The sequence below is a fragment of the Neomonachus schauinslandi genome, chromosome 4 (assembly GCF_002201575.2).
Source record: "Neomonachus schauinslandi chromosome 4, ASM220157v2, whole genome shotgun sequence".
NCBI lineage: Eukaryota > Metazoa > Chordata > Mammalia > Carnivora > Phocidae > Neomonachus > Neomonachus schauinslandi.
The window spans coordinates 25,128,355-25,155,668 of NC_058406.1; the positions used below are offsets into that span (position 1 = coordinate 25,128,355).

The 27,314-nt window shown below is 47.9% G+C and overlaps 1 protein-coding gene across 1 annotated transcript in view; it reads right to left on the reverse strand.

Annotated features, from left to right (window-relative positions):
* CSMD2 (CUB and Sushi multiple domains 2) overlaps nt 1–27,314 on the reverse strand; it is a 621,951-nt gene that overhangs the window by 221,296 nt on the left and 373,341 nt on the right. The window contains exons 14-21 of the mRNA XM_044913827.1: nt 26,732–27,058; nt 22,215–22,409; nt 11,137–11,275; nt 9,922–10,109; nt 8,974–9,162; nt 8,642–8,758; nt 1,919–2,134; nt 301–489 (exon numbers count right to left, since the gene is read on the reverse strand). Of these exons, the coding sequence (XP_044769762.1) occupies nt 301–489; nt 1,919–2,134; nt 8,642–8,758; nt 8,974–9,162; nt 9,922–10,109; nt 11,137–11,275; nt 22,215–22,409; nt 26,732–27,058 (1,560 nt within the window). The remainder of the gene's footprint in view (nt 1–300; nt 490–1,918; nt 2,135–8,641; nt 8,759–8,973; nt 9,163–9,921; nt 10,110–11,136; nt 11,276–22,214; nt 22,410–26,731; nt 27,059–27,314) is intronic.

Consider the following 27,314-nt stretch of genomic DNA (forward strand, 5'->3'; position numbering starts at 1 on the left):
TGAGCAGAGCCATCAACCTTATAAATGAGGGCCAGCCAGCAATTGTCCCCATTCCCTGGGATATCACCCTACCTCCTCCCACCCATGGGGCCCAGAGCTCCAGAGAGCCTTCTTCAGAGCCTGGTAAGGAGGTTAGGCCTCCCATCCAAGGCCCCACCCAAGGCAAGTGTGTGCTAAGGCAGTCTCCCCAAACCCAGGCCTCTTAGCCTCTTGGCCCACGTGTTTCACTACCTCATAGCAATCGACTAAACTTTGGCCCACCCCATTAATGAAGCAAAATGAAAGCACGTGACCACCTACCAACACACCTTGGCAGAGGCGAACTCCACAGGCGCCGTCTGCCCCCCAGGCACGTGATGCGGGCCGTGCCCTCCAGACGGTACCCGGGGAAGCAGGAGAAGGTCAAGGTGTCGCCTACGCCAAACTGTAAGCCCTTCCGGATGCTGTAGGCTGGGACCTCAGGCTCCTCGCAGGGCTCCAAGTCATATTCTGGAAAAGGAGCAGGAGAGCTGGGGTCAGAGGCAGAATATGGAAACATACACACAAAAACACCAGGGAGAAGAGGGCCAGAGATAAAGACAGAGAGAGGTCAGAATACATACACACAGACCCACAAAAGGTAAAAAGAAAAGAAGAATGATCCTAAGAGGAACAGAGGCAGAGAGACATACAGTGAGGTGAGCAGCACCATGTTTCGGGAAGTGGGGACACCTCACCGCTGCAAGCAGAGAGAGGACACGGTGTTTCTGGAAGCACGCTTCCTGAGGGTATTTATGAGGCTCCTCATGACTTGACCTTTTCCTCCTCTGTCCCTTCATCCCCATATTAACCCTAAGCCTCTGGGCTCGAAGAGTCTCCTGCCTCTCTCTCCCTAGGCATTGACCCAGATAAATTCAATCAGCTTGGTTCTAGAGGGTCAGAACATATGACCCAGCTGAGGGCAACTTATATTGGGAGAAAGAATCCAAATGCTTCACTCAAACTATGTCTCTGCAATGCTGGCGCTTGAGGCAGATGGCAAGCATGATGGGATGGCAGTTATCAGCCAGGGATCTGCCCGATTCCTCTAGTGACAGCACAGAAATGACAATTTCCATTGTCCCCAAGGGTATCTCCCTTCTGGGACACAGTGCCCCAGGGCTCTATGTGGTAAAGAGAAGGAGGGTCCCTCAGATGGGATGAGGCACAGTGGCTGGAGATGTCCCACAGGCCAGGCCTGCCCAGGCCCATGGCAGGTGGCTTCTGTTGGAGGGACAATGTGGGGTTGAGCAGGGCCATGTCCCAGTTCCTAGAGGCCAGATATCTCTTGCCCATCCTGGAGGGAATCAGAGTGACGAGAAGGGGGGCTCTGGGAAGCAATGGGACAAGAGGGGTGGGGGTACTTAGGACCAGAGCAGTGAAGGGGCCATTTTCTTTCTGAATGCCAAATTAAAGAGCTTTCTTTTCAGGATTCCTAAATACAGAGATAAATATCTATTATTACTAAATTAGTGTTGCTGAAGAAGTCCCCACATGAGACTCAAATACTCCAATATGTTCATTTCAAATACCCTTACTCTTTTTTTTTTTTTTAATTGCTGGGGTCATGAAACAGTGGAAGTGAAATCAGCAGAAGAATCTGGAATTACTAGGGCAGGAGGGAATGTCCTAATCCAAACAGTTGGGTAGGTGATTTTCAGAGTGGATCTTAAACACCTTCAGGGAAGAAGATTCCCCCAAAACCTGCTTCCTAGCCCATTATGGGGAGGTCCTCCTGAGTCTAACCCAACTACCTTTTGCTGCAGGGGTGAGGTCATTCTCCCAGGGACTGGAAAGTGGATCAATATCCATTTGCTGGGAAGACCAGAGGCTGGCAGCAGAGGGAGAGGCAGAATGTTCTGCCATCTCTTCCCCGCCAAGGGACCCCGACATGCTTTACCTGCGAAAGTGATGTTGAATCCTTCGTAGGACATGGAGAAATCAGAAATGAAGCGGACCTGGGCAGTGAAGTTGCCATAGAGTCCGGCGCTGATGGGGGCTGGCAACCGCGAGCCGGTCAGCTGTCTCAGGGGCTGCGAGAAGCTGCCGTTCTCGGTGATGAGGAGGTAGTCGTGGCCGCTCTCCAGGTGGAAGGTGTGGAATGTAAAGAACACACCTGCCAAGAGACCAGAAGGGTCCAGGTGACAAACAGACGGCTGCAGCAGCCCCCCTGCGAGACGGGGTCAGCACAAACATTTCCGACTTGTGGATGTCTATCAGTGGGTAGGGGTGTGAGCATGCACTGATAGATACATACAGGTGAACCGGAATGAACGGGCCCGAATGATCCGGAACATGCCATTTACCCACAGGTCAGGGAGAAGGAGACCGCTTTATGGTTGTCAAATTTGAAAGATTTATGGCTAGGCCCGTGAGAATGCTGCATAGCCTTTCATTCATTCACGGGTTCACTCATTCATTTCTCAATAAGTGTTTGTGTATTTGCTGAGTGCTTCCTCCGGGCTTGATCCAGGGCCAGGGAGGAGCAAGGGAATAGGAGATAGTCAACGAACAGCTAGAGTACAGAGTGACAAATGCTCTATCGAATGTAGTTCAGAGTGTGCCGGGGGCAGAATAGCAAGCCCTAAACAAAAGCAATAATATTCACTAACATTTCAGCACTAACTATCTGTGTGTCACTAAGCTATGTGTTTTCATTGCCCTGTAGTTGGCCCCTCTCAACTGGAAGAGAAGATCTGAAAAGCCAGTTAATCCCACCAATAACTCTATGACATGGGTATGACTACCCCTCATCTCCATTTACACCTGAGTAAACTGAGGCATAAAGAGATAAAGTCACTTGTCCAGGGTCACCCAGCTAGCAGGTGGCAGAGCTGGGATCTGGGGGCAGTCTGATTGCAGGGCTGCGTAATCAACTGCTCCACATGACACTGCTTCTCATGCTATGGAGAGAGAACAGGCAGTAGGAATGGCCAGGCTGCAAGATGGGTCAGACAGTGAGAAAGATGGGGTGGCAGGATCTCAACACAAAGCGGCTCCTGGACTTGTCCACATGGCAGTCGTGTTTAGGTGGGCATATGTGTAAATGCACGCCCACCCACACGTCAGCGTGCCCACGGGAATATTTGCTGTGGACATGCTAAGGGCAGGTGCTTGGCTAGACTAGGGGGGCTGGATCCACTTGCTATTCAAAGTCCATGGACTAGCAGCTTGCGCCTTGCCTGTGAGCTTGTTAGAAATGCAGAATCTCAGCCTCTGTCACAGACCTTCCAAATCAGAATCTGCATGCTAACAAGATCCCCAAGAGATCTGTAGGCACATGAAAGTTTGAGGAATACTTCTCTAGATAATTACTGACAAGTTTTTGATAAATGATGGTTGGATCCAAGCTTTCAATGCTAAAATATTTTAGATGTTTTCATCATCTTGCTTCTCTGTTGGTAGGAGCTGGTGATCCCAGAGTATCTGGGATTCTATGGGTGGGGGTAGGGGAAACAAAACCCCATAGAGGTGGTAGAACCAGGCATGCAGCTTGTAAATGTGCCTGGGCAACTGAGATGCAGCTATTGATCTATTTCCTCAAGGGAACAGATCCTAAGCACCTACTAAGTGCCAGGCCTGGGCTAAGCAGTGAGAAAGATCTCCCAGTTTAGTGGAGGAGACAGACACATCCATGGTGAGAGTCCAGAATGGGGGCATAGAAGAAGAGTGCCAACTATGCCCGGAGGGTTGGGAAGACTTCACGGGGTCACAGTCTTTGACAGGAGGGGTGTGAACATTTTAGGGATGCACAGGTATGTGTGCCCACATGTATCCTGTCCTCCCAACACATAAACACCAGTGCACACGAGAAACCGTTCTTAGTCTACAGAGCTTGGGAAAAGGCTCGGTGGAATATACGTCCTTTCCCTCCTGGCTAGAGTGTGGGTTGAGTGGAGAGTGGATCAGACACAGGACAGGGAATTGGAGTTGATGAAGCGCTAAGCCTCGCACTCTATTCTTTAGCGTGCAAACACAGCCCCTCCATACAAGTAAACATTTGGCTGGCATTCTAAGGATGAGTAAACAACTGAGATGAAGCCCTGGGGTTTCCCAGCTGTGCTGATTGCTTGGGGCTCTTTTGGCCGTTGTGAGAAAATGAAGACATTGTCACAGAGATAGAGAGGCCCCATGTGGGAGTTTGAATCCAGATTTGGTGTGACAGATGCACACACAAACCAATACGTCACTGGAGTGACCATGCCGAATCCTATGAAGGATGTGGATACCACGCCAAGCAGATATGCAGAGCTGTGGAAAAGGCATGGGCTTTGGTGGGGGGGGGGGGCGGGCACAGACCTGGGTCAACAGCCCATCTACGAGCTGAAGGGTCTGAGCTGAAGTTGCTCAATGTGTCCTGAGTTCTAGTTTCCTCCACTATATCATGGGGATGATAGCCTCTCCTCATAGATAGCATTTAATTCTTGGAGCAAGGAACAATTAGGATAGCAGATGCAGAGCCCACAGCATGGTGTCTGGCACACAGTAGGTATTCTTTTTGCTCAGCTTGTCTAACTCCCAGGCAGCCTTATGGGTTGAAAAAATGTCAGTTCTGGGGTCTCAACAAGGGCACATTCTTTGGACTCCTGAATTGGCCATTCCCTTTGGCTGGGAATTTGAACAATTCTGAATTTCACAGAGTTCTGAGTTTCCCCAGCTGTTCCTCTGCCTGCTGGAGATCAATCACAGTCAGTAGCCTAATGGATCTGTTAACGTGAGATACTCTTACAGGCATTGCCCTCTAGAGAAGGGTCTGGGTTCAGTTTAATTCAATTCATATAAATATTTCTTGAGTTCCTTATGTGCCAGACATAGAGCCGGCACCTGGGGAAGCTGCAGGAAATAGGCAGGCATGTCTCTCAAAGAGCTTAGAGTCTGTGTGGGGGGAGCAGGAAGGCACAGGATCATGTGGGAGCCCACGGAGGGGAACCCAACTCATACCCAGGACTGGGGAGAAGGGGTCGTGAAGGTTCATTAGAGCAAGTGAGTTCAGAAGATGAAGGGCTGGCCACACAAGAGGGAGGGTAGAGAGGGTACAGGGGGAGAAAGTGTTCAGAGAGAATAGCATCCCAATGCACAAAGCTCTAGAGGACAATGAAAGCCTGGGAAGTTCTAGGAACTGAGAGAGCTTCAACGTAGCTAGGACTTCGTGTTTACAGGGCTCAGAAGGAGGCTGAGAAAGGTGAGCAAGGGCGATAGGCTCATGCCAGCTATTTTACAATTTCGAGCTCTATGCCTTATAAGGGTCTGGTGAAGACTTTAAGTGGTTCTAAGGAAGAAGTGACCTGGTCATACATCAGTGACCCCGTGTAGATTCTCTGCCTGGAACACCTCTTGTCCTGGCTAATTCTTGCTCATCCCTGAAGACTGGCCTAAGTTTCAACTTCAGGACACCTACCTAACCAAGCCCTCAGCTGGCCTCCGGATGTTTGCCACCTCTATCTGCTCTTGGCCATGGTACATGAGATGGTCTATCTCTACCACTGGACTATAAACTTCCTGAAGGCAGGCAATGCCAGGGGGTCGTGCCACTGGGTTTTCCTAGCATCTAGGGTAAGTGCAAGTATAAAATAAGCATTTGCTAAATATTTGAATTGCATTGACTTCTAGGCAAAGACACATACAGAAAGGCATAGAGAAACATACCCCCCTATGATTATAGATGCCAGATAGAAAGAAAATCATGACTATTGGGATTGTTCCTCTAAGGATCATGAGGGGCTGCCTTTCTTGCCCTCTTGATGCCATAGAGGAGCTTCTGGCTCCTGCAATGGCCAACTCTGGCCCAGACTTGCTGGAAACAGCTCTGCAGGATGAACAAGGATGCTGCCCCGATCCCTCCTCTCCTCTATAGGGAGAAGGGGACAACCGGGCCTCACCCTGGCTGTCTGGAGGGTCCTTTCTCCCCAAGAAGCTGCACGCCATCCTAATCCCAGTGAGGTCAGGCCTATTAGAGGCAAAAGTGAAAGCACTTAAGCACATGTGGGGAGACTTTAAGTGACTTTTCTTACAAATTTTCTTTTTTTACACAAATAGTATCATTTACATGTAATATATGTTTATTGCTCAAAATTAGAAAACAGTGAGAAAATAAAATAAGGTAAGATAAGAGAGTAGTAGCACTAACATCTTGGGGTATATTTTTCAGACAGTTTCCTATGCACATATCCTTGTTTATTTTTTATAAATGGACTATGTTCTTTTGGCAAACATCTCTTTTGACTTAACAACGTATTGCAACTACTCCTATAGGTCTTTAATTTTTTAATTTTTAAAAAATATTTTATTTATTTTAGAGAGAGAGAAAGAGAGAGAGGGAGAGGGGCAGTGGCGGAGGGAGGAGAAGAATCTTAAGCAGACTCCATGCTCAGCATGGAGCCCGACATGGGGCTCAATCCCACGACCCTGAGATCATGACCTGAGCTGAAATCAAGAGTTGGTCGCTTAACCGACTGAGGCACCCAGGCACCCCTACCCCTGTAGGTCTTTAAATATTCTCTCACATTATGCCTTTTAGTAGCTGCACAGTATTGCATTTTATACATGTATCATATGTTTATTTAACATTTCCTTATCAATGGACATTTGAGTAGCTAACTAATCTTCCAATTAATAATGTGTTTTAGGAAGCATCCTTGCAGCTTAATCTTGATGTACAGTTGTACTTATTTTTTTCATATAAATTCCAAGGAGTGGAATTGCTGGGTCCAAAGGCACATATATTTTGAAGGCTTTGGATTCACATCATGGAACCATCATCCAGAGAGTTTCAACCATTTCATAAAATGTCAGCGTTGAAGAAGAGCATTTGTGTCTGCACACTGTCTCCCACACTGTTATGATTTTCTCTGCTGACTTGAAAAAAGAAATGGTATTTCATTACTGGTTGAATTTGCATTTCTCTAATTATGAGTGGGGTCAATGTCCTTTCGTTTCTATTTCTTCTGTTATGAAGCATTTATAGCTTGTCTCATTTTACAGGCCCAGAGACCAGGTATATTTTTCTTTTAAGATTTTTAAGAGCTCTTCATGCATCAGGTTGGTAATCTTTAGTTGATTATATATGTTGAAAATAATTTTGTCCACTTACTATCTGAAATTTTTATGGCCTTTTTTTTTTTACATAAATCCACTCAAAGTTTTATTTAATCAAATTTTATAGTCTTTGCCTTTATGGATTCTGCTTTTAGTATTACTCTTTATAGCACATCTCCACCTGAGGTTAGATTTTCATGTTCTTCTAGTACTGGAATTTATGTGGTTAAATGTATGAGGTCTATTTGGTTCTTTTCTTTTTTTCCCAAGTGTTTAAGTCTACTGTTTTAAAACCATTTATTAAATAATCCATCCTCTCTTCAATAGATTAGAAATGACACTTTAATTATATACTACAAACTGTCTCTCTCACACACATAGATGAGTGTGCATGTGCGTGCATGCACAAACTCACACACACATGCATGCACGCACACACATAGGACTCTACTTCTAGACCTTCATACGCCTGCACTGGTTTGTGTGTCTACTCCATTACTCATATCACATTGTTAAAATTATTTTAGCCAATAACATTTTACTATCTGGAAGAGTTACTCTTTCTTTTAAAAATTTTTCTTGGCTTTTTTTTTTTAAATTTTTTTTTCTTGGCTTTTCTACATGTTAATTCTTCTAGGTCAGAGGTTCTCATTCAAGGGCATGCATCAGATTTACTAGTGAAGTGTTCTAAGATCAAAGATGCCTGTTTTCCACCTCCAACATGGAGAATCAAAACCTCTATGGTGCAGTCTAAGCATTAATATATATGCTACAGTGCAGAGGGGTTAAGAACCATGACCCTGGTTCTTCAGAATAAGCTTCTGAGGATAGAAGCCGTATGTGCCTGGTTACTGTTTATTCCCAGCCCCAGAGTCTGCCACATGGGTGGCATTATTCAATATATATTTGTTGAATCAAAGACTATATTATTTCCTATTTATTTCTAACCAGCACCCTTACTTTGAACTTGGATTTCCAAAGATTATTCATGTGAGGGTAAGTTGAGGTAACAATCCAGCCTGGTGAGGAATGTGAAATCATGGCATCTGAGGAACAGCTGAGCTATGTAAGAAGAGGTTCATGGGTCCAGTGTCTGAAGGGTGAACATGAGGAGAGGGGACAGATGGATCTTATGTTCCTCCAGGACACAGAACAAGGAAGAAACTTTCAGGAACGCTTCACAGGCTATGAGGAGGGGTTCATCTATCAAAAAATGACAGCAGGTGCCTATTTGCTGAATGGGTTGGCCACCTTCCCACTGCTGGGGGTGTTTAAGGCAGAAGGTGTGGTGCCATCTTGTGGGGAGCAATTAGACAAGATGTCTGCATCATTATGTAGGGTTTGACAGCTGATAATCTCTATGATCTCTTCTAGCATGGAGATTTTAGATTCTTAAAAATACTTATGGAATATATTCTGATTCAAAGAGATGGGAAGCTTCTGGGAGTTTTCCTGTTGACTAGAAAAATTCAGACCAAGCCCTGAGGTCACTACATAGGGAGATCCCCACTGAGGCCACCTTGACCTAAAGAACATGGGGCCCTGACCACATCACATCCCAATACTTGCTCCAGGCCTAACCACTCACCCTTGCCATGGGATGTTTCAATAATCCAGGTGCAGTTCAAGTTGTTGGGGTAGAAGTCAGGAAACCCTGGTGACAAGATGGTCCCACTAGAGCCTTGAATAAAGCCACCGCAGAGTGCTACGGGAATAAAGATGGTGGTGAAAGACTGGAGTGGCCTGGGGAGCCCCACCCCCACACCTCCGGCCCCAACCAATCCTCCTGGGAGCCCTGGGAGCCATCTTCTCTCAACCCTCACTGATGGGTGGGAGAGTCAATGCCCCTTCTAGCTCCTGGTCTTTCACAGTTGGAAAGGAATCGACTACCTTAGCACCCCCTTACAGGGTGTTTCTCACCTTCACAGCTAGGCAGGGCCCGGCTCCACTGGAAGTTAGGCTCACACTCCAGGGGCTCCCCATCACTTAACGTGTAGCCTGAGTCACAGCTGAAGGTCACTAGAGCGCCCACGTAGAAGTCATTCCCATGGCGCTGCCCATTTACGGGGATCCCTGGATCCAGACAGTGGTCTGACTGCAGGGTTATAGCTGGAAAAGAGAGCCCACAGCTGGAACAGACAGCTAACCATCACCACAGAAAGACCCCAGCTGGCTCAAAAAGGGAGGGAGGAGAGAACCCTGATTTACAGAAAGGTGAAGTTGTCATTTACCCATGCATCAAGTGTGGCTGTCACTATCTGCTGAGAGGGTTATTTGAAGACCTGTCTGTCAGAGAAAACAAGCTGATTCTAGTATTTGTCCATTTATCCATTCATTCAGTTCATATAAGTTGAGTATCCACTATGGTTTAGACACCATGGTAAGTCTTAGGGATACAGACATGAGTAAGAACATGGGGTTGTCCTCATGGCACTCTCAACCATCGCTTTCTCTACTGGTCTACAAGGAATGGAAATGACATCCATCTCATTCAATTGAGGCAGCAGAGATGGATGCAGAAGGGGATGAGGGAGGGTGAGGGTGAGCAGAAGATACCATCACACTTCAACCTCACAATCCTCAAACCTTCCGTCCCCCAAGAGCCTGGCATGGTGGCACCCAATCACCTGTAGGTAGAAGAGGCTTTGTGGTATGCAGGTCATCAGCTTTCACTGTTTCCAAAGGCTCCCCTTTGAGCTCCCGTGGGCTCTGACAGATGCCGAAAGTAGGGGAGTGCCCGCCAGGAGCACAGCCTAACTGAAGAAGCCATGGGGATGGGGCTGAGTTGGGGGCCCACTGCTGGAACAGTCCTGGGTCCCTGCACCCCCCACAGCCCACCTTGTCATCTGCCTCCCCGCCAAGACTCACTCTCATAGCGGAGCTGGAAGCCGATGTCCGAGTGACTCTTGTCGGTAGAGAAGAGGAGGTAGAGGTAGTTGCTGGTGCTGATGAGGAACTGGGGGACCTGGGTCCCATGGTAAACCCCGATCAAGGGCGCTGAGTATGTCCGTCCATCTCGAACTTCCAGAGTATCATAGTTGACCTCTGTTTTAAATCTGCCGAAGATGGGAATGTAGACTTGAGAAACCTGAGGCTTAGTAATTTGCAAATGACAAAAAGCCCTGCCTGACCCAGGGCTTCAGAACAGCCAGATTTTGGCAGGCTGGGACATTTTAATACAATTTGCACACATTCACTAGTGATAGGGAAGGGCCTTCTCCGCTGCATTTAGCCCCTCCCCCTTCTCCCACGGCTGGGCACTCTCTCAGTCCTCCCTGCAGTCTGGGTCAAGACTCATCTTGAGACTTAGGGGCACAATGACTAGCCTCATGGGTGGTCAGAATGTTCTAGGCCAGAATTCAGTAAACTATAGCCCAGGGCCAAATCTGTTCTATAGCCTGTTTTTGTATGGCCTAAGAGCTAAGAATGGTTTTTAACATTTATAAAGGGGTATGTTTTTAAAGAGCAAAAAATATGCAACAGATAACCACAGGTGGCCTACAAAACCTAAAATATTTACTATCGACTCTCATGGAAAAGTCTGAACAGCGCTATTCTAGGTCATGGATGCTTTGTCTGGAAGAAGCTTCTGTTCATATCTGTGTGGCTACTTTCCCCATCCAAGGGGCACCCCTGGGGTGTGAGCGGGAAATGTGGCATACGAGCAGGATTTGGGTCAGAGATCAGGAAGGCTGCCTTCTCATACTGCAAATTTCAGAGTTATGCTCCTCAGATGCCAATGCCTGCTTCAACATCTGATGGTGTCTATCTGCCCACTCTCCATCACTGGGGGTGTGGGGACAGAAGGGCTCTGACATCCCAAGTGATACCCCAGCCTTCTGCTCACTCCTCTGGTCATAAACAACACAAACCCCACTACTGAGGTGAAACCAAGGCCAAGGGCGAAGCCTATGTGCCCTGTCCCCACCCACGGCAATTTGCTCCAGTCTTCTCTGACTTTGCTGACATTTCAGCAAAGGTGCTGGTCCTCCGCCCTCAACCCCAGGTTCCCTCCCACACCACTCCTAAGAGATCCCCCCCACCCCCCCACTCTGCTTCCTCAAAGGCTGTGGTTGCAGGCACCTGTCGAAGGTGATTTTGATGGGGTAGCCTGGTTGGGCTTCAATCACCCAGGCACAGCTGAGGGCATCCTTGTAGAAGCCAGGCCAGCCCGGAGACAGGATGGTGCCACTGGGCGAAGTCAGATGACCACCGCAGGGAGCTGGGGGGACAGAAAGAAGAGAAGCAGCTTTCTTGGGGGGGAGGGGCGAACAAATGAACAAACAAATAAAAACTCTCTCTATAAAATGTATCTGCCAACAAGTATTGTTTTTGTTTTTATGGAAAATTACATAAACTATATAAACCATGAGTTCTGTCTATTGGGACCTTTATACACATGCTCAGTTACATCATTTGGACTTTTATTAAAGACCAGAGGGGAGAAATAAAAATAAGCCTTTAAACAAAGTCCTCTGTCATTCTAGAAGGGCTGAAGTACAGCTAATATTTGGGTCACACTGGTTTTTCCTTTGCTCCTCGCTCAACCATCAGGCTTGTGGCAAAAGCAGAGACTGGGCCACCTCCTCACACCTGGCACCAGGTGCTCTGGCACTGGACAGTGGGCAGACCCCAAAGCTCAGCTCAGAGCACTGGCCTGACCTGCTCCACTGTAAGCCCCCTGAGGGCAGGGACCTTGTTAATGGTCTTACATAATTCGGAATCCCCAGCATTTAGCCTAGAGCTTGGCACACACTTATTTCTCTGTGCCAGAAATCAGTAATTATTGCTTGAATGAATACATGAAAGGATGGAAGGGCGAATGAAAGTGGTTCATGGCAGGTGACTCCACAAGACACTGGGTGGTGCAGACATGCCTCTGATCCTGCCCCGCCTGTCCTCTCAGTCCCCTGGTCTCTCTCTGCGCATCCCTCAGCTTCCCGTTCCCACCCGCATCCTTCCCTCAGCACCGCCTCTTCCTGCGCCGGACCCTTGGCCCTTGCGGCGCTCATCAGAGCGAGTCCGGTCCTCCTCCTTCCGACAGGTGGTCAGATTTCCTCACCCACCCCTTTCAAGTTATCTTAGGCCACGTGACCGCTTTGACCAATCACATGAGAGCAGTAGTGGCGCGTGTCCCGCCCACGGGGAAACTTGAGGAGCTGGTGCCCGATTTGCAGTTTTCTGCCTCCTCGACCGTGAGAGCAAGTGTCAAGATGGAAGTCCCGTCGGGCTGGACCTTTAAGTGACTCAGGGGCAGGGCCGCTGATGACCAGTGTTAAACATGCAGCTCAGGCAGTCTGTGTGCGCTATCAACTCCTGTTTTTAAGCCCCTGAGATTTGGGGCTTGTGTGTTAATGCAGTCTAACCTCGCCCACCTGGTCCCTTCCCAGGACCGATGTGGAGGATGCCGGTAACAGCCGCCACCCACGCTGCGGCCACTGTCACCACCACTGCCACTCACGGGCTCACACGGGACAGTCACGCTCACTCTTCACAGAACACAAATCCTGCGAGGGTGGCGCTATTATCCTCCCCGTTTTACAGCTAAGACAGGTTTATGGAGGTGCAGCGACTAGCCCTGCGTTACTAGTGATAGAGCCTGGACTCGGACCTGGGAAGACACCACAAATCCAGAGATCCTAAACTAAGCAGCCTCCCAGTTTTCAAAGAACCCCTGCGTCCTTTGGAATCCCTTACTATGGAGCTATCAGATGCCAAAAATGCCCTGAACAAGACCAGGAAGGAAATAAAGAGCTACCCAGCACTTCTGTCTCTGCAGTTTTTTGTATGTTTCTCTAGGTAATCAGTTTCATAAAACGGAATCAAATATACTGCACCTTTCCTCTCTCAATTCTATGAACTTCTTGGAAAAGATAGAAAATAATTGTCAACATTCTTTTTTAAAAAGATTTATTTATTTATTTTAGAGAGAGAGAAGGCTGGGGGAGGCAGAGGGGGGAGGGGGAGAGAGTCTCAAGCAGACTCCCTGCTGAGCGCAGAGCCTGACACTGGGCTCAATCTCACCATCCTGAGATCATGACCTGAGCCGAAATTAAGAGTTGGAGGCTCGAATGACTGAGCCACCTAGGCATTCTGATTGTCAAGCATTCTTGTGATACATTAGGGAGTTTAATTAACATGAGATAAGAACAGTAATACTAGTAGTAGAAACTCATACCAATGACTTACAGCTCTACTTTATGTGTATTATTTCATTTAAAGGCACACAACGTTTATGCAGTTATTATGCCCATTTTCAGATGAGAAGACTAAGGCTAAGTAGGCTAAGAGACCAGATCAAGAAGTAAGGAAGGGAGAGCTGGGATTTCCAGACCTCTGTCTCCAAACCCCTCTGCGGCACATAGTGGTATTACAGCTGCCCTGGCAGCAATGAGCTCGCTGGGGTTGAGTTTACTGCGCATCAGGATTTAAGGAGGATTATCTTTGTGACAACTGCAACACTAAAAGACAGATGCTACTGTTATCCTCATTTTATAGGTGGGGATTATCACCCCATTTTCAGTAAGTTGAGGCATAGAGAAATTAAGTAATAACACAGCATTTATATCAAACATTGAGAGAGTAAATTGCACATGCGTATTGTCACTTCCTGGGTAACCCCAGTTTTCAAGACCCATCTCTGCATCTCATTGAACCTGCTAATATGTTCCTCTCTTTCTCCGATAGACACGTAAGACCTTGGAGGTGTGTGTGTGTGTGGGGGGGGGGTGGCTACTGTTTGGTCCCAAGGTCCCCATGCAGGTACTGAGCCTCTGCAGAAGCAGGGACTCTCTCTTGGCTTCAATTCAGCACAGGCCCAGCCTCTTGGGTTGTGAGCTGTGATCTCCTCACTTACTTTCCAGAAAGCTGTAGATCACACGGTCACTTTCTGTCTAGGCTGCCCTTCATTCAGTGCACAAATACCGACAACAAAACCCTATCTAAAATCTCCAGACAGGGAAACCCAAATCCTGCCTTTGGTCACCACTTTGTTTTTCTCTGCTGTATTGTTTTATTGCCTTGGCTGACTCGTCTCTTCTCCTGCTCATGTGCTGCTCAAATGACCTCTCTATGCATTCAGTCTTTCACACTCTCTGGTTCATCTTCACATGCCATGGTGACAGTTGTCAGGCAGGGAGGAGTAGGGAAAGGTCCTAAATGCAATGTCTCCTTAACATTTGAAAAGATGCTCAACCTCATTCTAAGGAAATATATATATATATATTAAAACTGCAATGAGAAAATATTTCTCATCCATCAGATAGGCAAAATCCAAGTTCAAGGACACATGAGGCTCAGGGAAAGCAGGTATTCTATAGAGTACCTTGCTGGTGGAAATGCAAAATGGCACAATTCTTGTGAAAGGAAGTTTGGTAATGTACAGCAAAATTCCTATGCATTCACTCTCTGACCCAGCAATTCTGCTTCTAGAACTCGATCCCAAAGATATAATTGCAAATCTGTGAAAAGACATATATATGTACAAAGCTATACAAAGCGGCATGATCTATAGTAGCAAAAGAATGGAAAGAGCCCAAATGTTCCACAATAGGGAGCTGACTGAATGAACTGGAATAATCAACAAGATGGATGATGCAGCTATAAACAAGAATGAGGAATATTCTATATAATGTCCTGGAGTAGTCCCCAGAATATATTAGTAAATGAAAAAGAAGCAAGGCAAAGAGGTAAAAAAATAATCGTATGATTCCACTTATTGAAGAGAGGGATGGGAGACACACACATATATTGACCCATATTAACAACTGGATGAAAGAGTGAGGTCCAAACTCAAAGATTATCTATGGAAAGAAGGAGGGAACAGGGTAGAGAGGAAAGGGATAAAAGCTAGACTTTCTCAGAATGTGTCTTCTATTAGAGGTTTAAGTTTGGACCTATGTAAATATTTTTCACAACTAAAAAGGAAGATTTAAATTTGATAAGCAGTTTCTCAAAACTCAAAAGCAGAGTGAAATAAATGAATACGGGACTATATCAGTTGGTGGCAAAATCACACATGAAGAAACCGGCGAAAGAGATTTTAAAACACAGCCATCCTTAGTAGGATCTAGGAACAAGAGGAATAGAAAGTAAAACAACTTAAACCATTTTCAGTCATCACATTGATGTTGGTAGTGGTTGTATCATTCTCTGAGTCTTGGATATGCAGTAGGGAATGGGAAATTATGCTGATGTAGGGAACTGGAAATTTCAGCAGGAATGAACACAGGTACAGATACGACATCAAGAAAGTAAAAAAGAAAGTATTCTTACATCTGAAATGAAATGAACCCATTATGCACTTTATCTTTAAAAAGCAATTCTTTAGCTCTGTTCATTGAAAAGCCTTAGAGACAAGGGCCAACTCAATAGGAATAATTACCTCCAGTGCCCAGATTCTCAATATCATTTTCCACCAAAAAGGGACCAGGGTTCCTTGGAGAAACGGCTGCTTCCAGGTCAGGGACAGAAAATATTCAAAATGAGGTTGGACCACTTTCAAAAGGTTCCCACTGGCCAATGGGACAATTGGAGTGTCGGTTAGAGTGGTAATTGCAATGGATTTAAATACATAAAATATGTTTAGACCCACTGAACCGTAATGATATTTTAAAATGTTCAATTTTAGAAGATGTCAGGGAATCAACTCATTGAATAAAAACCTGTAAATAAAGGAAAATAAGTTTTTCTCTGCCCTTCCTTCATGAATTATACCTCAGGGTAACCGAACAGTTGATAAGGGTGAGTTTTCTTTAAGGATTCCAGCTTATAAAAGAAGATGAAATGATAGCATGTGGGCATTTTGCAATCCCATCTATGGCTCCTAACATCCTCAAATGAGAGACAACCAGACATTATGCGTCCCTGATGGTGGCACAGAGCTCTGCCCGTAGAATATTCCGGTCGAAAAATGGAACCTAAATCTGATTAGGTTTTTAGATCCTACTGCCAATTAAAGGAAATATAAGAGAGAGAGAGGATCATGTTAAACAACTTCCCAGGGACATAATGGCCAAAATTCAGAGTGCAGTAGACACCTCAGAATAAATGACCTGGCTTCTTCCACAAAAAATCACCAGGTGTGGGCATAGAGGTCCACAGATTAAATGAACTGACACATATGTGCTACCTGTAGTGAGTGCACCTGAGCAGGATTCTGATTTTCAAAAAAAATCTTTAAAATAAAATATCTTTATAAATAAAATAAAATAAAGTGGAAATTTGATTGTATTAAGTGATTATTTTTATTTTTTTTAGGATGATAGCATTGCAGTTATGTTATAAAGAGTTCTTTTTATCTGTTAGAGATACACACTAAAATGCTGTGGATGGATTTTTTGCCTGAAATTTGCTTCCCGGTAATCCTAGAGTGCAGTGGCAGGGCCATAGGCAGGGGTGTGAATGCAACAGAATAGGCCATGAGTTTGTAACTGGTGAAGCTGGGCGGTGGGCACATAGGTGTATTATTCTGTTTGAAAATTTCCACTCAAAATCTGGGGCAAAAAAAGGTAACGAGCACATGTACACTCATATCTACTCACGCTCACACTCACATTCCATACACACTCACACGCACAATGAAAGAAAAGAGGGGGAGGTTTCCTGCCTTGAATAGAGACAAGAGCTCAGAAATAAGACAAACGAGGAGCCCTGTGCTTACCCTAGTGCCTGGCACACAGCAGGTACTCAATAAATACTTTGTCGAAGGAATGAAATACTGGTTGAAAGGTAGAAGACCAGGTATTATGACTGATTTGTGTTCCCCCAAATTCATAAGGTTGAAGACTTAGCCCCAGTACGTCTGTTTGGAACTAGGGCTCTTAAAGAGGTAGTAATGAAGATTAAATAAGATCATTAGGATGTGGCCCTAATCCAATAGGACCGGTGTCCTTTTTAGAAGAGGAAGAGACACTAGGGATGTGCACACAGAGAAAAAGCCACATGAGGACACAGCGAGAAGGTGCCACTTGCAAGCCAAGGAAAAAGTGGCTTCAAGAGAAACCAAACCTGTTGGCACCTTGACCTTGGACTTCCAGCTTCCAGAACGGAGAGAAAACAAATTTCTATTGTTCAAGCCGCCCAGTCTTCGGTATTTTGTTATGATGGCACGAGATGACTAATACACAGGGCTTCTGGTGAGGGGCTGGTGTTCTCCAGGACAGATGCTAACATTGTGTCAGGCCAGGAGCAATTGGGAACAGTGATGGGACACAAGAATATGAGCTGGACATTAATTTACGTGCACTTTTTCTTTTCCCGAATGTTCACCTTCACAACAACCTATAAGGTGGGGACTGGTATTAGCTTCATTTCAGAGTGGAGGAAACAGGCACAGAGAGGTTAGCTAACTGGTCCAGAAACACAGAGCTAGGAAGTGGCAGAGCCAGGATTTAAACCCGGGCGGGCTGGCTCCAGGGCCTGCGTCGCTAGCCACTGTGGATGGACATGGGAATGCCCACCCTGACTACCGGCCTCAGAGGAGTTTTAGGTGACAAGGTGTCCCGTGTGAATGACCAGAAGTCGTGAAAGCCTTTTCCTGTGGCCTGCTACACTACCGTTTTGTGGCAGCATGACAGGTGAGTGAACTCTGGAGTCAGACCTCCTTGGGGGATTCAAAGTGGTGGTCTGGAATCAGAGTACTGGGATTGGAATCCTGACTCTCTGATTCGTTTAGCTGTGTGACCTTGGGCAAGTTACATAACTACTCCGTGCTTCAGCTTTCTCATCTGTGAAATGAGGACCATAACAGTACTTACTTCCTAGGGTTGTCATGAGGATTCAAAAGGACAACGTACACAAAGCACTTGGCCTCGTATTTAACACATAGTAAATTCTCAACCGTTACCAGCTGTGGGATCTCAGGCAGGTCAATTCACCTCGCTGGTTTGCAGCTTTCTTGTGCTTAGAGCATAATAACATCTTTCTCACAAGCGTGGCCAAGAAGATTCAGTGAGATAATGTTAGAAACTCGGTAACTATGCTTACTTCTTCCTTGGAGGCCTAAATGAGCTACAACTATCACTTGGATTCCTCTTGTGGGAATGGGGAAAACTGGCCTTCTGTCTTTTTTATAGGACTTTTTAATTTTCTGATTATAAAAGTAACACATCTGGTATACACACAGAGAAAAACAATGTGGACGTGTTTACACCAAACAGTCAAACCATTTTCCTCTAGGGAGTGGGATGGGGAAATGAGAATTTTCACTTTGAACTTTATCTCACTTATGTATTGCTTAAATTTTTTACAACCACCAAGTATTACTGTAAAAATGAGAATACACACTCACTGTAGATAATTTATCTCCTTTCCTCCCCCCCGTGTATTTCTTATATAAGCAGCATATTTTTTTAAACCCAGTTTGAGATTCTTTGTCTTTTAATAGGGAGTTTAATTACCTTTACTGTCATAACTGATATGTTTGTCTTACTGCTGTCATTTTGTTTTACGCTGTCAATTTCTGATGCTTCCATGTGGTGTCCTGTCTTCTCTGTCTCTTGCAAGAGGCACTATGTTTCCTTTTGTTTTAATTTTCTACTGGGATAGGAAAATAGAAACTTGCTTTTTATCCTACTTGTGGATACTTGGAAGTATTTCATAAACAGGTTTGAAATGATATTCTCTGTAGTGAAACAATTCCAGAAAAATACAGAAACAGTGTAGCCAAGGGTCTGGGTTTGAATTCTGGCTCCACTACTGACAAGCTGGGAGGACCCTGGGCGGGTGACTTAACCTCTCTGGGCCCCAGTGGGGACCACAACTACACCTGCTTCCTACCTGGTGCAAGGCTGGAATGAAGGGACACCTGTAAAATACTTATCCCAGTGCGGTATGGTTACTTGGTTCTTCCTAAAAAAAGACAAGGAAGAGGTGAATGGGGGAGGGATAACCAGGCATGCCTGTGTAGATGTCTTCACTGCCTAGAAGGCTTTTTAAAGATATTTCTGACTTTAAGCATAAGGATCCCCTAATGTCCTCTGTTGTCTAGATAAGGGGTCAACAAACTACAGCCCGAGGGCCAAATCTAGCCCATCCACTTAAGTGCTGTCTATGGCTGTGTTTGCATAACGGTGCCAGAGTTGAGTAGAGACCACATGGCCCACAAAGCCCAAGATACCTCCTAGCTGGCCCTTTAAGAAAAAGTTTGCTGACTTGCACCTTAGAGCAACGAGATGATCATCCTTCTTTCTAAATTTAGGAGAAGATGCCATTTTCTCCCTGTCCCATTATAACCTCTCAAAAGCTAAGTGGCTCTTAGCATATATTAAAAGATTTTTTAAAAGACCATTAGCTTTTGCATTTAATTGTCCACAAGGTGGGGATACTTAATCAAAAACAAAACTAGAAAAAATGGAAAAGACAAAAGATACTGATTACAAAGCAGGGTTCTCCTCAGGCTGGGACACAGGGGAAAGAAGCCATGGAGGGGCCAATCCCAGGGGCTTCTCCACCCCATCTACTCCACTGTTTTAAGGCTGGGACTGGCCACCCGAGGTAGGGTCTCTCACTCCGCTCCTCTGATATGTGCTGCTCCCGGGGTCCCCGAAAACCAGCTTGGCAGCAAATGCCCAACCCTCTGAAGAAACTGAGCAGGTTTTCCCCTGTGCCAAGTTCACGGTCTCTCCAATGGGCTGCTCCCTATGTCTGGTTGCCTGCTGTCCTCCAACCTCAGCATTCCCCATCCTCCTGAGAGAATGGATGGGATAGTTTTAATTTCAAAATTAGGACTTTGCCCATGAAACAGTGAGTCTAATTCTCTCATGCACTCATACGTGGTCTCGAGTATCTCAGTGCACTGGCGGAACTAGAGTCTAGGAGCCCCCGATTCAGGAGGGTGGGTCATGCCAAGAAGTGGGGTGTGTAGTTACTAAACCCTGGTGCCTCCTCAGGGAGCGGTCAGCTCCACTGGGACTGAGCCCCCACAGGCTCGGAGGCACTGGGAGCCTGGGCTTTTGCTCCGCAAGAGAATCTTGGTGGGGAGACAGGTCCAAAGGTCAGGGAACTGGTAAAGAAAAATGAAATGGTGGTGAGACCAAGCATCTAACAGTGTGGTCCAGTGGTGGCTCCCGAAGAACAAAAGGAATTAGGAGAAGGGAGAGATCCGGTGAGCGAGAGACAGCAGGGTAGGTGTCTTGGATGCAATGGACCAAGACAAGGACAACCAAAGAGGTCAGGGGAGAGAATGGAAGAATGAGGGGCAGCCTGAAGGAAAAGTGGACAGTCCTCCAGATCCTGGGCTCTGCATGGTGGCTTTGCAGGGTCATGGGCTTCACCCACGATCACACGCGCATGATCACCCCACTGTTGCCAGTGATGGAGTGACTTCACCTACTAGTTCCACAGCTGAGAATGTCATTTCTAAAAAAGCTCACTCCACTGGGGAAAATGGCCATGAGGTTGTGTGGACCTCATTGTGGGAACCTGGAGGGCAGAAAATAGTCCGTTTATGGCATGATCCTAATCAGGCGTCTGGAAGGATGGAAGAGCACCACTTGATCCCATGAAGTAGAGTGATATTTATCTGATTGGTCCGAATGAAGAAATGGTTAAAATCGGGTTAAAATAATGCTCATGGCCAACACTTATTGATCGCTGCCTCTCTGCCAGACACGGCTCCAAGGGCAGCGTGTGCTCACAACGACCCCGTGAGGAGGTTGCCATTGTTAATTGCACTTTACAGATGGGGCAACTGAGGCATGAAGGGGCCAAGTCATTTGCCCAGGGTGACACAGATGGTAAATTTCAGGGTGAAGGCAAAGGGCAGTCTGGTGGGAGGCAGGCTCTGGAGGCCATTAGGGAGAGACTAACCTAATTAAAAGGTCTTTCCTTCATTCATCCATTCAATAATTCATCAACCAGTATTGGCTGAGCATCTAAGAGTCTAACAATTTGCCAGTTGTGTGGATGTGAGGCCAAGGAAGATCTCTTAACCTCACGGAGCTTACAACCCAGCGGCAGCACAGCAAACCATCTTGAGTACTTTATGCCAGGAACTGCCCTTTACAATGTACCTGTTCTTGTTCCCTCCCTTCTGTTTTCAGCTGGAAAATACAGAGGCTCTGAGGGAAAAGGTGACTTGCCAGGATTCCATGGACTTGAAAGGCCACCTTAACCTCAGACACTCTGCCACGTGCACTGAGTGGTCAGGGTCTCTCCTCTCCCCTCCCCTCCCGTCGGCTCTGGGGCAGTGAGTGCGCGGCCTAACGCTCCCCTCTTCTTCTCCTGTCCTTCCCACCTGCTGGCCAGGGTGCTCAGATCTGGGTTTGGGGACTGGGTATGGGGAGAGGTCAGTTAGGTCTCCACTTCTGTCCATCATGTGAAACGAGAGGAAGCAGCTTCCTGGCTCCCCAAAGTAGAAAACTGCAGCCACTGCCTCCGCATCCGCCGTCACTGCCTCCAAAGGGCTGCCGGGCTGCTCACTTTGCGTCCATTATTCACAAATTTTACTGAGGGCCTGTTCTGGGGCAGGCCCTGGGCTTGGGATGCAGGTGTGGCATGCTTCCTGCCCTCAGGAAGCTTCATCTGTGTTTTAAATGCCTGCAGTTTGGTGGAACAGATGAATGGTCTCTGAGCCTGAGACAAAACCTACTCTGTGTGGCCAGGCAGGACTGAGGGGGCACCATAATAACCCTGCGCTTGCTTCGAGCTTTGTCTCTTCTGGCCGGTTTGCCTTCAGCCTCCTGAAGACCGGCCGCAAGGACACGGAGGCAGCCTTACTAGGAGCATAAAGGCCAAGGCGGGGAGATGTCCCAGGGAACTGGGGGAAATAAGCACGTGCAGAAGAGAGTGCCAGGCAGCCTGCGAGCCTTCAAACTGCTGCCAATGCTTTGGGCCCCGGAGCTCCCCGGGACAGGAGCTGGAAGCAGGGCTCCTAACAGCTGTGATACTGAGAGAGTTCTCAGTTGAAAGGAGAGGGGGCTTTGATGCCTGACCACCTAAAACCAGCGTTTCTCCAGGTGAATCTCTGGTGACAATTCCAATTTCTGTGCGAAGTCGGCCTATAGAGCCTCTGCCGTCCCAGTGTGAGGGTGAGAGGGTGGCCTGCGTCCTGGGAGAAGAGGAAGGATGGTGCAGACTTGTGCCGCTTGGCCCCCTCCGCATCCGCTCCGGCCGACAGCCCCGGCCCCCAGCCCTGGCCCCCAGCCCCGGCAGGCACGTACCTTCACACCGCAGCACGGCGCTGTTCCAGACCACGCTGCCCTCCTTCAGGATGCAGGTGATGGTTTCCGAGCCCTGAGTCCCGAGGAAGCCTTCATCACAGAGGAAGGAGATGGAGCTTCCCAGCTGGAGGCTGTCACCAAACCGTTTGCCATTCACTGGAACGCCGGGATCTGGGCACTCATTGTGTCGGAAGGCTGTGTGGATGGAGGCCAAGGACGGGATTAGGCAGAGCTGGCGTGCAGATGGACCCCCTCCCCCCCTGAGAAAATAAGCTTCATTATGATAGGCAATCCTAGACCCCATCACTTCCACAAGAACCCGCCCTACTGGAGTCAGAGCCAGATGCCCCAGAACCAGTGAGCCACAGTGGGCAGAAAGCAGGTGATTGTTAAACTTGATCGCCTACCTTCCTGAGCACCTGATCCAATTTCATCCTAATGAACATATCGAGCTCAGGCAGCGAACTAAGTATTTCTCATGTCAGCTCATTTACATCATATAATGATTCCATGAGGTAGACATAATTACCCCAGGTTACAAATGAGGAAATTGAGGCTCAACATGGCTTAGGAGCAGAGCTACTTCCTGCTGTCACATCCATTCCACACTTCCCTAACTTCAGACAGTTATGGGATCGTTTATGTTGCAGATGAGCTGGACTCCAAGTCCTGTGACACTAACAGACACTAAGCATCATAAAGTAGGTGCCCTGGACTCAACCCTGTCTGAAGCCATTTCCTTCATTTCCTTGGGTATTGTCAGGCTGCCTCTCGCTCTGTCCAGGCAACTGATAATGCAGCGGGAAGGGGGAAGAGGACAGAGAGCACTTGAGGGTTTAATTGAGCTTTGCCTCTTGTTAGTTACATGGTTCTGGGCAATTTATGTAATCTTGCTGAGCCTCTGTTTCCTGACCTATAAAATGGAGACTGTACTTCCCCGGCAGGGTCATTTTGGGATAGAAATAAAAGGAAAGTTGGTATGAATTTGAAAGTGGAGAATGTTTGGGAGGGCGCCTGACAGATGGTAAGTACTCCCTGAGTATGAGTCCACTGCCTTCTTCCCATTCCCACCCCGTCTCCACGGAGCACGTTCCCAGCCCGCCTCCATCAGGGTGCCACAGTTCTGGAGCTCAAGTCTCTGAGCCACACCCTATCTGCGTCCCTGCTGTTGTGAGGATGGTGCTTTCCAGGAGACCAGGCTCCCTGGCTCTGCAGACGGGTGCCACTTTAAATTAAGAACTCAATTTGCAAGCCTCTGAAATTCACTAGTGATTTTTTTTTTTAAGATTTTATTTATTTATTTATGTATTTTTAAAGATTTATTTATTTATTTATTTGATAGAGAGAGACACAGAGAGAGAGGGAACACAAGCAGGGGGAGTGTGAGAGGGAGAAGCAGGCTTCCTGCGGAGCAGGGAGCCCGATGAGGGGCTCGATCCAGGACCCTGGGATCACGACCCGAGCCGAAGGCAGACGCTTAACGACTGAGCCACCCAGGTGCCCCTTAAAGATTTTATTTATTTGACAGAGAGAGACAGTGAGAGAGGGAACAGAAGCAGGGGGAGTGGGAGAGGGAGAAGCAGGCTTCCTGCTGAGCAGGGAGCCCGACGTGGGGCTGGATCCCAGGACCCTGGGATCATGACCTGAGCTGAAGGCAGATGCTTAACAACTGAGCCACCCAGGCGCCCCTCACTAGTGATTTAAACACTTGCACAACCAGAAACAGAAGGGCCCCAGAGGCTGCTGGATCTTGCTGGAGGCAGGAGACCTGCAAACCTGGGGATCCTTCCTACTGAAGGCGAGCCACGGGAGCATCTGACACGGAGATGATTGTGATGATCCCTCGGCAGATGCCCCAACACCCTTCCCACTGAAATGCAAAGCCCAGGTCAGCCCAGACTTTAGGCTCGCCACCTTCCTTCATGAGGAATGATGACTATGAGGTTGCCCTGACATTTAGAAAGATGTCCTGGGAAGAAGAGTGGTGCCTGGGGCTCAGAAGTTCAGACATGTCTCTTAAAAATCTGATCAGTTACACACATGCATGCATACATGCAGGAGTATGAAGCTACTTCCAATGTCAGGGCGCAAAAGCTCTAAGTCAAGAGTCTTTTCAACCTCAGGTTCCTGGCATGTGGAAGGGGTAGATAAAGCTTAGCTACTGACGTTTCTGCTGAAGCAGCCGGCGGTGGTGGCCACAGAGGTGCTCACATGGCAGGTGCTCGGGGGACAGCTGCTGCCATCATCGTTGTTCCAAATGCCCCACGTGGAGGAAAGATTAGCTTTACTCTAAGGAGTGCTAGGGGTGAAAATGGGATCACTGATCCTTGTTCCAGGGACACCAGCTTCAAGTCAGCATGAGGGGAAGGCACCCAGTGCTCTTTGGCTATGGAGAAGCTGCTTGGGAAGTGAGTTCCCCACGCTGGGCAGATTTAGGCTCAGCCTAGATGATCATCAGCCGCATGTGACTGAGGAGCTTTATGTCCCAGTTCCCAGACACTTGTCTGTGGACTACTATTTCACCAGCTACATCAGAATTGCCTCCGAAGCCTGTAAAAATGTAGATTACAGGGCCTCATCCCTTTAGGGATTCTGATTTAGCAACGGGGCCCAAATTTAAAACAATTATGTCTACTTATCCCCCCACTATCTCTCTAAATGCACAGAGAAATATTTGACGTCTGCAATAGCGTTCAGCAAAGGCCGGCAAGAATCATTTCTGGGTGAGGGGGATTCTGGGGTAGTAATTAGTACTTCTTTGACCTGCCCTGTTTGTTGAGTATGTAATGTGTTGAATGTGTATCACTTTTATGGTGATGGAGAAGCCTTGAAGAGGAATGCTAGGTAACAGCTCGATCCTCCGATCCTCGTTTAGGCCAGGTCCCTGCAGTTTGCCTCCCCTTTCCCCTCCCCACCAAGGACTCAGCACTTGCTGCTTTTTGGAAAGTGGGCACTTCCTAGGATTTGGTCTTGCTAGGAGACTCAGTAGCCATTTTGTCCCAGGCTCCCCACTGATGTTCATACCTACATTGAACCTGCAGAGTTCCCAGCCCTCACTATCCTGGAAGGTGGGCTCCCTGGGATACCTCTCACCCCTCTTTCTGTTCCCACCAGTGGGAAAAAAGGGCATTAGTCACTCATGGACATTTCCATCCAATACACATTTACTGATCCTTAGCAGGTGCAGACTCTGTGCTGGGCAGAAGGGGTAAGAAGATAAGTGTACATTCCCCCACCTTTCCAGAGCTCATGATCTCATGGTAAAGCAAGGATAGGGGTAGATCAGCTAGAAGATAGAGTGTAGTGCTAGACTGGGAAGACTAGGGGAGATGGAGCTGGGTTCTGCTTCTGCCTGACTGTGGATGGTGGGGACAGGTACGTCCTGGAAGAGGCGTGCCCTGAGACTGATGGTTTCTAGCAAGTTCGCTGCCCTGAAGAAGGTGCTGAAGGGAATGCTGGGAGAGGGCTTGAGCCTGGGTGGTTCCTTGGAATCTGAGGTCCCCAACAGCCCCATCTCAATTAGACTCCAGGGACAGGTGGGACAAGGAAGCAAGACCTCTATGCCAAGGGAGAGGGGTGGGGGCTGGGAGGAGATCTGTTCTGTCAAAAAGTACCAGACTATGTGAGTGTTTGCATGCATGGGGTGGGTGGGAACTGGGGACTTGCATTTCACAAGCAGCCCCTGGAAGTGGATCTGGTGAATGGTTCAGGCAAGCCCAACTTCAGCCCAAATTTGACTATTTGCCATTGGCTAAGTTCACTGGGTCTACAGCTTATTATGACCCGAGAAGCACTCCTTGCTACCTTTGGCAGTTTTCTATTTCTGGTCTCCAAGCTCTGGCCTCTCTCCCCTTCCTCACGATAGCCCCGGGAGACACAGAAATGCAAAGAATTTCCACTTAGCTTCAGGCTCCTTCTAGAGAAGGGGCCCAGGGTTGAAACTGGAGGTGACAGCTTTTGGACTGTGGCCCTGAGAGGGGCGATGAGGAAGTGCCCCAGTAACAACGCTAACAAGCCTCAGATCCAAGCAGAAATCTGCTCCAGACCTTTGCTTCCGATTTGACCGCAGGGGTGGGAACTGGGCAAAGTGAAGTGTGAGCCCCATGGGGAATACCTGAAGTCAACAGTAAGCAGGTGTGCAAGGACCAGGGAGAGCCCCTTGAGAGGGATGGGCAACAATGAGAGGAAGACACAGGCTTGCTCTCCCGGGGGCCCTCCCTGGTGCTCAACTGGGCCTTCTAGGAGGGGGAGGGTGGGATGAACAAATGAAGTCCTGGGCTCCTCTGATGTTACATACCGCACTTAGAGGAAAGAAATGCTCAAAAGAGAGTGACTACACTGAAAAGAGCACCCTGGCCAGCAGCCAGCACTTTCGGCTTTTCCAGTCATGCTGGAGCCCCATGCCGGGGCCCCCCATGGCCCACCCATATTGATGCTCCTCCACGGGGGCACCCTCCACCATGCTCAGAGGCCAGTACTCCGAGGGTTGGTCTGCTGGAGACGGAGTGGGGACTCACTGGTAAAGGTGATGTTGAAGCCCCTCTTCCCTGTGGAGTGGTCAGTCTGGAACTCGAGACGGGCCACGTGGCCACTGCTTGTGATGGAGGAGGGGAGCTGGTTTCCTGAGAAGGTGCCCAGAACCGGGGCCTCAGCCGTGGCCCCGTCCTTGACAACCAGGAAGTCAAACTGAGGCTCCACGTCGATGTCGTTGAAAGCTAGGTGGATGCGGCTCTCGGGCCGGGCCAGGATGAGCCAGACACAGTGCAGGTGGTTGCCGTAGTCCTCTGGGTAGTTGGGTGACAGGACGACCCCGGAGGGGCTGGTGAAGTTGAAGAAGCAGGAAACTGCAAGAGAAGAGCCGTGGAGGTCAGTGTGCGTCCCAGCATTCTGCCTGGGCTACCAGGGGTTGGCGCGGGGAGCATTTCCTTGGCCTAAAGAGCAATTGAAAGAAATGTAACACCAGGGTTGGGCTGGACTGGCTGGGCTCTGAGCTCTAGGAGGGAGATGTGCTGGGTTCCATGCTGGGCATGGTGCTGGGAAGGGCCCCTCTGGCCAACCGCAGACATGGCGGGTGGAATTGGTCCTCTTAGCTGCTGGTGA